This window comes from Stegastes partitus, unplaced genomic scaffold (genome assembly GCF_000690725.1).
Source record: "Stegastes partitus isolate 25-593 unplaced genomic scaffold, Stegastes_partitus-1.0.2 Scaffold232, whole genome shotgun sequence".
NCBI classification, from domain to species: Eukaryota; Metazoa; Chordata; class Actinopteri; family Pomacentridae; genus Stegastes; species Stegastes partitus.
Window position 1 is genome coordinate 605494 of NW_007577963.1, and position 12968 is coordinate 618461.

At 45.7% G+C, this 12968-nt stretch overlaps 2 protein-coding genes across 2 annotated transcripts; one reads left to right on the top strand and one right to left on the bottom strand.

Moving 5' to 3' along the window:
* Positions 1 to 100: 100 nt before the first annotated feature.
* Positions 101 to 5839, top strand: eif3jb (eukaryotic translation initiation factor 3, subunit Jb). Its single transcript, XM_008281383.1, has 7 exons — positions 101 to 197; positions 343 to 431; positions 2549 to 2800; positions 2903 to 2999; positions 3936 to 4106; positions 4220 to 4293; positions 4558 to 5839. Exons 1-7 carry the CDS (start codon positions 185 to 187, stop codon positions 4684 to 4686), a joined length of 825 nt encoding a protein of 274 aa, XP_008279605.1. The 5' UTR covers positions 101 to 184; the 3' UTR covers positions 4687 to 5839.
* Positions 5792 to 12068, bottom strand: cilp (cartilage intermediate layer protein, nucleotide pyrophosphohydrolase). The gene is made up of 9 exons (XM_008281381.1): positions 11976 to 12068; positions 11041 to 11196; positions 10313 to 10366; positions 9908 to 10177; positions 9569 to 9748; positions 9119 to 9424; positions 8902 to 9010; positions 8631 to 8779; positions 5792 to 8513 (listed from the first exon to the last, which is right to left on the bottom strand). Exons 2-9 carry the CDS (start codon positions 11093 to 11095, stop codon positions 6154 to 6156), a joined length of 3483 nt encoding a protein of 1160 aa, XP_008279603.1. The 5' UTR covers positions 11096 to 11196; positions 11976 to 12068; the 3' UTR covers positions 5792 to 6153.
* Between the last annotated feature and the right edge of the window lie 900 nt (positions 12069 to 12968).

Genomic DNA, 12968 nt, shown 5'->3' on the forward strand with positions numbered 1-12968 from the left:
CCTCCTGCTGTTTACTACTGACATGAATAAAAGATAGGAGCAGGATCGGTGTCGTGCTGCGCGCCGGGGACATTAGATAAGCCCGGAATGACGTCCAGAAGGTGGGAGCAGCTTCTGAACGTGGCCAACGGGCTGCAGCACTGACTCCACCGCGAGCCTGTCAAACACAAGCAACACAGCCAACATGGCGGACTGGGGTGAGAAACTAAGTTGGAAGGAGAGCTTTCTGTAGACCATCCGCTCGTCGCTGCTTTTGTTTTACGAGCCTAGCTCTCCGTTATTGCCAGACTCGGCCTGTAGATGTGGATCGGTCTAACGAATTTCATGTTGTCGTTTTTACAGACGCTGACAACTTCGAGCCGGAGGAGCCGATTAAAAAGGCGGCAGGGCTGGACAAGTGGGAAGGCGAAGACGAAGATGAAGACGTTAAGGTGGGTTCTCGTGGCTGCCGCCGCTACAGTGCTAGCTGTCGCCGTTTGTGAGCTTTGAGCCGGCAGGTTTCGAGCTAACTGTCGGGCTGAAACGTTGTCGGCTCGGCTGCCGTGCCATGCTTCACCGCGGTTTCTGGCTGCCTGTCAACCGCCGACACCGTGTTAGCTTCGAGCTAGCTGCCGGCTAACTCATGTGGCTCCGTTGGGCAGCCTGTAGTAACTCCAGCGCGGCTAACGGGAGGCTACTATTCCGGTTTCAACAGTCGCGACGTACCGTTCATACAGTAACTGTTAACGTGCCATCTGATTGTTGTGGATTAAAAATAATTTCTGGACGCGAATTGTGTTTCTTGTTATTGGGGAGTTAAAATGTTGGCGACGTATTTCACGGACAGTCGGGCTAAATTTTCACAGCGTAGCATGAAGCTAACCTCTCGCCGGGCCACTTAGCTAGCGAGCGTGCTAGCTCCGGTGTCAGCTTACGTCTGAAAATGGGCTTTAATGTTAGGTAACCTCGATGATAGCGTCGTTAAGTGGCTTGGAAGTGTGTGGTTAATGTGGACTGCAGTCTATCCCGTCGTTGCCCAAAGTTGGCTGCATTAAATGATTACAGGAGATTAGCATTTGTGTCTAGCCTCGAGTTCCCTCAGCTCGAGTCACATTCAACATGAGGCGGCGTTAGCATGCTAACCAACTTTAGCCCCAGTCAGATGAAATCATCATCTGCGTTGATGACTCAACTCAGCCAAGAACCAGGCCTAGAACTTTCCGACTTTACAACAGGCGTGTAGGAATCTGCTGCTCAGTTGATATCGCAATACAAGTGGCCAGTACGTGACTGTCGGCCGGTTTCTGTCCAGAAACCTCCGATAATTGAGCCGTGGAAAGTGCTGGCAGAGGCCTCGTCGATTGTCCGGCTTTCTGTCACATATGGTGCTTTAACCACAGACAGGCTGGTTTCACGTCCTCTTTCTAAACCACGTCTCATGTAGAGGTCAGGGTTCGTGTGTTGATGCCAATCAGGGACTAACACAATGAGCTAGTGCCCAGAATAACTGAATGTGTAATCCCCAGTGGTTTGTATTGAGTTCTTGTTGATTATAAAGCAGGATGAACACACAGCTGGCTGCTAATCAGAGCTCATTGAGGAGGTTAGTTTTAACCTTTACTTATTCCATGTACAGTTTAAGCAGTGGATTTAACAGAACTAGTGTGTGGGAAGGTTTTAGTTAAATGAATGGAAAGTATTGTATTTACAGTGTTATCAGTGACTGAGTGGATTATATCAGTGGCTACTGGGCAGGCCTTGGTCTACGTGTCTGAACTTGTTTTTGGGTCAGACCCAGGTACTAGTGGTGTGTTTTTTTGTGTGTTAGTTCTTTACTAAAGCAGTATGTAGTCGGCAGGTGTTGTTGAACTGATTCTCTCTGGATCAATGTTAATATTTCACTGAAACAACACACAGCAGATCAGAACATGGGAGATGAATGCAGGACACACAGAATGAAAGTGATGTCCCAGACCGTAAAGAACTGCAGTTTATGTACTTTATTTTAAGTACATCTTGATCTGATTCATTTATTTCAGAACAAGCATTTACAGAGCAGCGTAATATAGACACACCGTTTGCTTCCACCAGAATCTGATGAATGAACTAATGAGTTATTGGCATTACAGAGTATTAGTGTGGATGGACACACCCGGCGCTGCCCACATGTAGTGACTGTGTTGGTCTGGAGACGTCTCCAAGAGCTGTTAGGACTAGAAATGACACAATTAGAAGTTGGTTGTCCAAAAGTTAATTAACAACTTTATTTATAATATTGTTTTCAAATTAAAAAACAAAAAAAATTGTCCAGCTTGTCAATTCACTGAGTTTATTGTATTTTTTAAACGTGTAAGGTTGTTTATAGGATGTGGTAGAGTTCTGATCAGTCTAAGACATGTAGGGATGTTGTCCTGGATGCTGGGAGTCCACATTATGCATTTTTAATTAGTTTGTCCAGCAGGTAGTCGCTTCATAGAGGTGTGTGTGTGTGTGTGTCTGTGTCTGTGTCTGTGTCTGTGTGTCCTGCATAATATAATGCCAACTTTTAAATCTTTTTTTTCATTCACAGGACAACTGGGATGATGAGGATGAAGAGGATGAGAAAAAAACAGAGGTGAAGAAAGCAGGTGTGTATTCACTGTGGATTCTAAACCAGAATGCATTGTGGGTGATTAGTGGCTGCAAATTCAAATACTTTCTTATTTCTATATTTTTTTCAGAGATGAAAGTTTCTGAAAAGAAGAAGTTGAGTGAAAAGATCAAAGAGAAGGAAAACCGGCTAAAGAAAAAACAGCAGGAGCTAAAAGAGATGGAGACACAGGTGAGCTGTTTTCTTTATTCCTGTGTGTCTTTAACTGTTTTCTAATACTGGAGATTGTTCTTATCAGTAATCATGATGTAATTCTGACATCTGTTATCACAGGAAGAAGATCTCACTCCTGAAGACCAACTCGCAGAAAAGTTAAGAGTGAAGAAATTACAGGAAGACGCAGACCTGGAACTAGCAAAAGATGCATTTGGTAAGATGTGAACAGCTTGCAAAGTCAGAAACCTTCAAATGTAAAACTCCAGTTTTCCCAGCAGTCTTCCATAACTGCACTTTTTCTTTACATAAAACTAAACAACTGTAGAGTTTAACAGGTTGCTGCTGTTCATAGTTAATGTTTAGTCAGGGCTTGACCTGAACTGTCCAAAGACTCTGCTTCACTGCTGCCTGCTTCCTTTTACGTCCCAGAGACACCTGAACACACAGCACTGCTATCGTAGCCAGAACCACACACATCACAGGTTATGTGTGGTTCTGAGAGTTACCACTAAAAAAAGATGTCATTAGTGAAGTGTGTTGAATTAAACAGCTTTAAACATGATGTCAGCAAGCAGTGATGTAGAGAGTGTTTCCCTCATATCTGGTGAGCACAATATGTACATACAAATTAATTTTTATTTTACTCTTAAAAATACTACTCAGTTCTATCTATCTATCTATCTATCTATCTATCTATCTATCTATCTATCTATCTATCTATCTATCTATCTATCTTATAATTAATTTTATTTTTTTAAGTACTGTCTGCCTGATAAGTATTAGGATCACCACATTCTTTGGCTTGAGGATTAGTACCATGTGGTCTGTAGTCCAGGTGATGCTGGATGAGTTCTGATCCCAGTGTTTTATTGTGCAGCTTGTCAGTGCTCTCTGGTGGACAAACCATGTAAAGCTGACACAGTTTTTAAAAGAACCTCAAACCTGTTTTGACATGTCTAGGTACCTGTTAGCTGACGTAGACATCAGTGTGAGTTTTTATACTCATCTGTAATAAGTTAATGAGGCACTCAGATTTAATGCCAGGTTTCCACCAGAGAGCTGCTTCACTCAACAGCACCACCCTGGAGGTGAGCTGTACCCAGCACTGGACACTGCACGTCACCAGACTGCCTTTCTTTCTGTTTTTCAGGCGTCAGCAGCACCTCAAACAGTGTCACTGGGATTGATGCCATGTGTCCATCTTCCAAAGAAGACTTCACAGAGTTCGAAAAAGTGCTGAAAGAAAAGATAACCCAGTTTGAAAAATCTGTGCATTATTCAAGTTTCTTGGATTCGTTGTTTCGGGAACTTTGTATTTCATGTAAGCGTCTTTTACAGCTTCTACTGAACAGTATTACTGCCTGAGATTGTTATTCGTAGCTTAAATTTGCAATCAGAGGCTTGGCTAACAGCTCATCTTCTCCTTATTTGCAGTGGAAGTAGATGACTTGAAGAAAATCAGTAATTCCCTGTCAGTTCTACTTAGTGAAAAACAGAAACAAGAAAAAGTAAGTTGTGCTTTTATTTTCTCATGGATGGATGAGTAGTTTGTATGCAGTAGGGGCTCTCTTCTCCTGATCCCGGTGCCCAGTGTGTGTTCCATGTACACATTTATTGTTCAAGTCTCATGATTGATGTCATATATTTATAATGTGCTGGGAAAACACTGGTTTGTCACGTAGTTCAACCAGAGGGTTGACATCAAATCAGAGAGCTGTAGTCATATATGATGTGTTGTCATATAGTTTAAAGTGACTTATTTGCCTTTACAGCAAAACAAAGGAAAGAAGAAGAAGAAAGGTGTTGTACCTGGAGGCGGTTTGAAAGCACAGATGAGAGATGACCTTGACTATGCAGAGTTTGACGGCGGCTACGCCCAAGACTATGAGGACTTCATGTGACACTGGCTCCATCGCCACGGCCCTTTCCCCCTCCCCACCCTCAGAAATGCAGCTGTACATTCTAATGCTGTCCAGTGCCATCCTGGAGAATCTGAACTATATGTTGCCCCCTTCATTTTGCTTCAGTGACCAGAGGGACTCTACCAGGAAGCATCCAGTCTCACCACTCTATGTTCTTACATATGGAATTGCCTTTTCTCTGTCTCATTCAGCCTCGACTCTCTCTCACACACACACACACACACACACACACACACACACACACACACACACACACACACACACACACACACACACACTCACACTCGTGACACCTGTTGGGTAACCCAGCTTCAATGGAAAATACACGGTAACTGCTGTTGTTGGAGTTTTGCGGGGCTAATTTTTTTATTAAATGCTGCTCCTGTCAAAATGCCAGATACAGTATTGCAGTTATAAGTGTAGTGACATAGAAACATGAGGTTCTATGCAAATTCTCTAACCAGAATGTCATGTATATATATTATAGGTCTCACTGACCTGTGGAGGCTTCCCTCACAGGAAAGTGTATATAGTATCTATAACTTTGGTTGCCAAATGCAGAACAATTATTCAGTACATCCTTCATCTTTATCTCTGGAAAGGTTGCATTTTAGGTGATTTGAGACTGACTCATCATGTAAGTAGTAGTTATAATTTTACAGAGAGCACATGACATTCACTGTAAGATAAAAGGGATAGACAAGTATAATAAATGTGACTTTAAAACCTCACAGCCATTCTCTGATACATCTCTGGAATATCCTTGAAAATACAGAGCAAAGAGTGCTTATAGGTATTTTTTGTGCATGACAAAAATGTAATTTACTAATTTGATTTCTACTAATGCAGAAAACGTACGGATCAGGCAAGTGGACTAACTTGCTCTAACTGGTCTCCTAATCATTGCTTCTGCAGGCTTGTATCAAGTGTGATGAGGAGCGGGGGCTTCTGGGCTTCACCCCACCATGTCTTCATATGGGCTACAGGTAGTCGAAAGGGGCCTGTTTCTCCTTTTCTTCTCCAGCAATTGACCAGTTTCAATGTTACATGGACAATTGGATACATTCAATGTGGGGACAGCATCTGCAGTGTTTTATAAGCATCTAATTTAATAAATCACTGGTCAAAAGGACACGTTGTGTTTGTTCTTGTTTACAACATTGATGAAAGCAACCAGTAGAAGAGCTCACTGCTTTGTAAGACCTGTGTAATAAATACTCTATTTACAGTTTCAAGTAAGTATTTACCACAGTAAAGTTGAAAATGTAAAGTGGGAGAAAAACATTAACTGGGAAGAAGCAAGAAATGGACCTAACTTTGTTATGTATTCACTTAGTTTGAACAAAAAAGAAAAGTCAATATAAAATGTTTGAACCTAGATGTTGGGGGAACACCGTTCAGTCCCGTCTCCGCTGTAGGTGTTCCTTTTGTCTCCTTCAGTGCTGTTTAGCTCCTGGCCTCTGCACGTCTCCCTGCAGGATTTCTGGTGCTGCGTTTACGGCTGCTGCGGGGTGTGTTGGCCCGCTGCCGGCGCCGGTTCTGCCTGCCTTCTCCTCTCACCACGCTCGTTACTGTCTGACCTGGAGAACCTTGCACGGCCTGGAAGACGCTCTGGCGGGTCACCTCACGGTCTCCACAGGTGAACGTCAGCGCTATGCCCTCGTTGCTCTTCATGACTCGAGATGTACCGTCAGAAGTGCCATCAAAGCAGCGCCCAAGTGCAATTTCCTTTGCTGTGCGGGGATCCTGGTCCGTCACCGTGTAAATTCCGTAGTTATGACCCAGCGGGTCAAGAGGCGCCAGCATGGTGAACTCATTGGTGTCATTGTTGACTGCTAGAGGCAGGTGATTGACCAGGTACTCCTGGAGCATTGCATTGACACTGTCTCTCTTACAGCTTCCTTGTGGGATGACCTTCACCAGGGTACGATCTACACGTTCCTGATCATACAACATCCCGCTGCACTTGAACTCCAGGCACACAGCTGAAACAGTTGCCTGGTCCATGTCACGGATGCTGCGAGTGTCTCGGAGGCCGTACAGCTGGCCGACTGTCTTGGGATGGGTGCCACCCATGTTGCGGGACCGCACATTGATCTCGTGTGGGCTAGTGATTTTGACCTTGATATAGCACGCCCGGTACTCCATGGGCTTAGGCCACCAACTCAGGTAATCCTCTGTCCAGCTCATTGGATCGTCTTCATTGAATGGCACCGTGTTGTAATCGTAGCGGTCGCCTTCCACTCTTGAGAAGCGGAAGTGTGCTGCACTGAATGGGGCCTCCTCGCATTCTTTCAAGTTCTCAAACGTGTACACTGGTCCGTTGCCTTCGTCGGCCGCGTTGGAACTCGGTTTTGCCACATTGATGCTGAATGCTGTCTTCTTCACTCTGGGGTCCTCGTGGTCAGTGCGCCTGTAGTTCAGTTTACCCAGATAAGGCTGAGGAACTCCAACGAGGTTGGGATTGAGTTTGGGAGCAGAAGGGACGGCTTCCAGTTCCTCCCCTCCGAGGTTGGCCATAACGTAGGCAGAGTAGGCATCAGGTTTCTGTTCATCGCAGAAGGCAGGAAGACAGGCTCCATTGGGGCCCGTGATGACACTATCGAACCGGCCCCAGGCACGTGGGTTTGAGGAGTAGCCAGCTGTGGGCTCCATGTTTATGAGACTCACCACAACGCCCTCCACCTGCTCACTGGGCATGAAGCGCTCACTACGGAAGGCCCTCACTTTCACATAACACCGGCGGTTCTCCGGGACATCCAGGTTAAACAGACGTCGCTCTCTGATCTCCATGTTACCAATCAAAAAGGTTCTCTCCTCCCTTTTGCCTCTTCTTTTCTTCTCCACTTGCAGACTTCCCTCCTCCTCCCACAGGCCAGTTTCAGGGTTCAGAGACCAAAGCTTCATGGTGTTGAGGTGCTCAGACATCCTCACCTGAGCAGAATCCAAGAACACTTTTACTTCCCCTGCGTTCAGGGGCTCGTTGTTTTCCTCCCCTCTGAAGTCGACTGAAAACATGCCGTATGTTCTCAGTGGCAGAGTATCACCTTCATCTCCAACAAAGTTCAGATCACTTTGTGCTGCAGCAGCTGTGGAGACGTCTCTGGGGTCAAGAAATGTTACACTAGCGTTGACGTTACCTGTGAAGACTTCTCCATTCTCCTTATAGAAGGAATGGGGAGGAATCTCGATCTGAACCATTGCCTCCTGGTCTTCTACCTCGCCGAGCTCCAGAGTGTTGGTTTCTGCTGAGCTGATGGTCACGGGAGCTTTCTTTCTTAGAAGTTTGATCTCATGGTAAACAGCTCCTCCTTTGGTGTTAAATGGAAGCACCTTTGTGGTGTTGACAAACTTCTGCATGTTGTCCACAAACGTTAGAACAAGCCTCTCAGTGTCTGGAGGGACCTGGATGGAAAAAGTACCTTTGTAGCCTGTGCGGCTGATTCTGACTCCATTCATGAAGACATGGCCAAACCTCATTGGCTCACCATTGTCTGCAGCAATGGCCCTACCGTGCACAATGGCCTTGGTCTCCACACATTTCTGGCAGCCACATTCGGTCACCACCATGGCGGGCAGCTGGTAGCCCTGGCATGTTAGCTGTCTCTCCTCCATCTTTGCCACACCACAGCAGTAGGCCACTTTGTCTTTGCACCTGATGCCACTGTCCAGCTGTCCGGCACATGTGCTTGAGGGACACTTGCCCACATCGTAGTAGTATGAGCCTGTGCTGTTTTGATAGCAGTCATGTGGAAGACGGATGGGGTGGGATTCAGGCTTGGGGTTGCAAGAAGGCTCATCCTTACCTGTGGTTGAGATGTAGAAATAAAATGTAGTTTCAGCATTTATTAAAGCAAAATATAGGATGAACCCCACTGACAACACTCAGCGCTCTGTGTCAGCATGCGTTATCAAGAACACACCTAAGATTCTGAGGGTGGCTGGTTTGGTCTTAATAGCCCCAGATGGACCACTTGCTCTGCAGTGGTACTCCCCAGCCTGCTCAGGACGCAGATGTTTTAGGACCAATGTGCTCTCAGACTGCTTCTCCATGAGACTGTCGTTGTGAAACCTGTTGGTTCCCACACAAGAACACACACATGGCAGATTCAGAGGCGTGAAGCATGAAATGACTCTACGGGATTCTACAGTGGTATCATCTGTGAGTTAGAACTTCAACATAACAAGTCCTACCACTGGTACTTGTCTGGCGGTGGCGTTCCTGCCACTTTGCAGCAGAAGGCAGCACTTTTTCCTTCCCTCCTGGCCTTGCTCTCAGGGTTGCTCAACACATGAAGCTTCTCTAACAACAGAAACAGAACAACAGATTACCTCTGAGCTTCTCTGCATGTTCAACAATCTCCTGTCTGTAAATATGAGACTCAAAGCCTGATGCAGATATTTACTGTACCAGTTCTTTTCAGCTGGACACTGAGGACTGAGGTGCGTTCAGCGCTGTTGGGCACAACCACATTCAGGGGGGTGTGACCCTGCAGGTGGATGCTCAAGGTTGTGTTGCCATCAGGGCAGATACCAGGGATGCGGAAATGTCCGTTGTGGTCTGTGAGGGTAAGGAGTTTGCCTGAACGAAGGATGGTGGCCCCTTCAGCAATGAGACCTCCAGCGCTGCGTACTGAACCCAGCAGGATGTGCTCTTCACACATACAAGCATCACAGTCAGCGTTCACTTTCCCCATCACGCAGTGCAGGGAGCAATCTAAAGAGTTGGACAAAACAGACAAACTTGTGTGGCTTATGGGATAGCAGTTCCTTTTTGCAAAATGACAAGTCTATGCTAATTCAGGGCCCGAATGAAAAGAACTGCAGAAGAGCCCGTCCAGCTAAACCAAAGCTAGCTTACCTGTCTTTGGGCACTCAGGTCCATTGCACGCTTTCCCTTCTACCTTTGGCCCACTGCAAGGCGTCGAGCGGGATTGACAGTTTCGATGCCGAAGCTGCACTCCCACCTGACCACAGAGGGCGGGGCAGGGACTCCAGTCTGACCATGGACCCCAGGTACCCTGAATGATCACACTGGTATCTGATGGAGAAAAGAACACCGATCATATTCAAACCATCACTCAGAGAAGAAAGATTATTTAATATGAGTTGCATGTGAATTACAGCATAAAGTCAACCTTTAACTAAACACTCGTGTGTTTGGTATCGGAATGAACAGTAAAGATGGTGGTCACCAGACCTTTGGGACAGAGGAAACGGACTGCGTAGTTGGAACAGTTGCGTCCGGGACTTTGCTCCTCATTGAGGCACCAGAAGCCCACAGTGGGGTCGGCATGGACGGTCTCCCCAGTCTCACGAGCTGGGACCCACTCGGTGGTTCTGGCTTCGATTGCCCGTGGAGTCTCACACACTCGGGCACGGTAATAGAAGCGGATGGCATCGAGCTGCTCGTAGTCTCCACGGCCTCCAGGGTGGTCAACGTTGAACCATGTGGTCCACTCGTAGTTGTCTGGACACACGAGGCACAGAAACAGACATGGCAGCTCAGACGTACTGTGTTCAACATATCGACCATCATTCAGGATTACAACTAAACCAACATGAGGCTTTATGCACGTTATACTTGGTTTATAGTGGTAGTTACCGTCAGAGTGGTAGACAGCAGGACCAGACTCTTTGTTGTCTCGTCTCCATGGTCCTACAACAGATAAATCTCACTGAGCGACTGTATCTCAGATGACTTGTGCATTAATATTCATATGCATGCATTCATGTCTGTAAAATGCATTTTACTTCATCAAACACTGGTGACCGGCCAACTTTTTCTAGATACGTGACGTCTACAGTAATCATTGCCCCACTGTGTACTGGTGGAATGGGACGGCTGTGGTTTTCAAGCCATGAAGTAGCTCAAGAAAGATTTTTAAAAATCTAATTTAGCTGTTCCTGTGATGCTGCCAGCTTAGAGTGTAAAAGTTATCTTAGCACCGTGAAAAGGGAAAAACTACAGCAGTGGCTAGCAATGATTTAGAAACCATGAGCCAGAGGCAGAAGGTTAGTTCAGGTGAAGAATAACTACACGAATAGGAACATGAGCTCATCTGATGTGTAGAAGAAAAACAATTAAATCATGTGTTTATATCACACGTTGTTTGACTTTGTTCTCTAAATGTTGAGATTTCAGCGTTCTATCAGCCGGCCGCTGGCTTTATTTACCGACTGACTTGTTTACTTTAGTTGCTGTATGCAGGTGACGCCATGACGTCTCTGTTTGACAGAGTGTCGATGTCGCCGTAGGAAAGGTCCAGTGTTTCTCAGTACACATGACCCACTACAACTCTCAGAGTGTCGGCGTCTTTGTGAGAGACCCACCTTGAGCTGTAACAGCCGTGATTCCCAGGAACAGGACAAGAGGCCTCAGTGACATTCTCACACTCTGGCGCCTCGTCTGACCCCCGAACCTTCACCTCTGCTAGTGTGTCTCACACCGGGAACGCCAAACAAGATGGAGTCTAACAGCAGAAACTTCTGGTGGGAAGATGAAGTTGTTCCACGTTACCGACGTTCAACACATACCACACACAAGCCAAAAAAAACAAGAATGTGACACTTAGAAGTGACTTGTAGAGTAAATAAAACAACAGTTTGTATCTAGAACACAGGATGTGCTTTTAGGTGTGTGTTCCATGATTTTTGGGGGGATTTTTTTTTGGTTTTAGGGTGAAAAAAACATGGCTGGACAGAGCCCCCCACTCAGATTACACATCTGTGTTTGCTATCACCATTTGTCAGGGGAACGCTCAAACATTTCTGCATCCACTGTCGAAGCGCTGGCCACACAATCCAAACACCCACACACACGGTTTGCATTTGTACAGTTTATAAAAGAAAAGAAACACAAACTCCAGCAGTATGGTACACAACAGACAGATTTTGTTTTCAAGCTGACAGAACAGGAGGGATACTGATCAAATAATTGGATTTAGGATCGAGCAGGATGTGTTCAGGGAAATAAATGACAGAAAACTGTGAGCAGGGATGCACCACCAACATGAATCTGACATCAGGACTCATGCAGGGAGCATGTGAGAGTTTTAAATGACAAATATTCAAATTAAAAGTACTGGCATTAGATGAAACTGTTTACTGTCTGTAGCATAGTTTGGCTTAAACCACTGAGGCGACTGGATATTTTACAGATATGTTTCAGTCATTACTGTCCAGTTCCACTCTGTACAATCTTAACAACACAGTTTGCAGATTTTTAAGGACGCATGAACTTGTGTAATAATCTCTTCTTTTCTTACCTCCTTGTTGAGCAAACTCTCTCAGTTCTGAGCTCCTGCCTTTATGTTTTCTGCAAAGGACCGTCCTCCTGTCTCACATTCCCCCTCTGCCTCTGGTCTTCACTCTGGGTCTACACAGTCCTTCACGTCTCTTTTATACCTCCATGCAGCCCTCCCTCCTCTCTCGGCAGCGTGCCACATTGTCATTTGATTACGCTATTATCTTTGTACTTTGTCACCTCCCTTGTACAAGCATGACACCCAATGGGTATTAGATGGTGCTACATATGCAGGCGGGACAGTCGGGGGTCTGACTAACAAATGCTGGTGTTCATGAATCGACCCGCGTCTGCAGGATCGATGCTGATCGAGTCACATTGGATATTTGTCCTCCGCTCTGCCTGCACGTTTCTGTTGCATCGCTCTGCATGCAGAGTGGACATGCTGGAGACAGAAGAAGGTCCTGATACTGCACACTGGGTTTCCATCCATCCATCCATCCATCCATCCATCCATCCATCCATCCATCCGTCCATCCATCCGTCCGTCCCTCTGTCCGTCCGTCCGTCCGTCCGTCCATCCATCCATCCATCCATCCATCCGTCCATCCATCCATCCATCCATCCATCATCTATACACCCTCCTAATTCTCACTGCCGTGTTTTAAATAAAGCACCATAAAAACACAAAACATTTGTAGCAGAAGGGATCATGACTTCTACCTTAAATCACTTGAAGACGGCAAATTTATTCAAATGTAAATCATTTAAAAATATTCCCCTACGTACACCCTGAGTTAGTTTTTTTTTACGATCGTCAAACGTAGAACAGTTCAGAGCCCATGTCCTTCACATGATCTAATAACTTTCTGTATCTGGTTCTTACATCTCCGACATGTCTACGTTTTGTTATGCAACGACCAGATGGTTTGATCAGAGGCCGTTCTTTACCTCAGTCAGACTGGGTTTAAAGAAATGAATTTAAAATGTCAGATTTCAGAAAAAACATATGATG

What these genes read in the sequence shown, in the direction of transcription:
- eif3jb (XM_008281383.1), top strand. An exon ending in TCGGGAACTTTGTATTTCAT is followed by an intron (nt 4,107 to 4,219) that starts GTAAGCGTCTTT and finishes CCTTATTTGCAG; the next exon opens with TGGAAGTAGATGACTTGAAG. An exon ending in AAAAACAGAAACAAGAAAAA is followed by an intron (nt 4,294 to 4,557) that starts GTAAGTTGTGCT and finishes TTGCCTTTACAG; the next exon opens with CAAAACAAAGGAAAGAAGAA.
- cilp (XM_008281381.1), bottom strand. Translation starts at nt 11,095, where the DNA reads ATGTCACTGAGGCCTCTTGTCCTGTTCCTGGGAATCACGGCTGTTACA. An exon ending in CCGTTTCCTCTGTCCCAAAG is followed by an intron (nt 9,749 to 9,907) that starts GTCTGGTGACCA and finishes TTTCTCCATCAG; the next exon opens with ATACCAGTGTGATCATTCAG. An exon ending in AGCCACCCTCAGAATCTTAG is followed by an intron (nt 8,514 to 8,630) that starts GTGTGTTCTTGA and finishes TCTCAACCACAG; the next exon opens with GTAAGGATGAGCCTTCTTGC.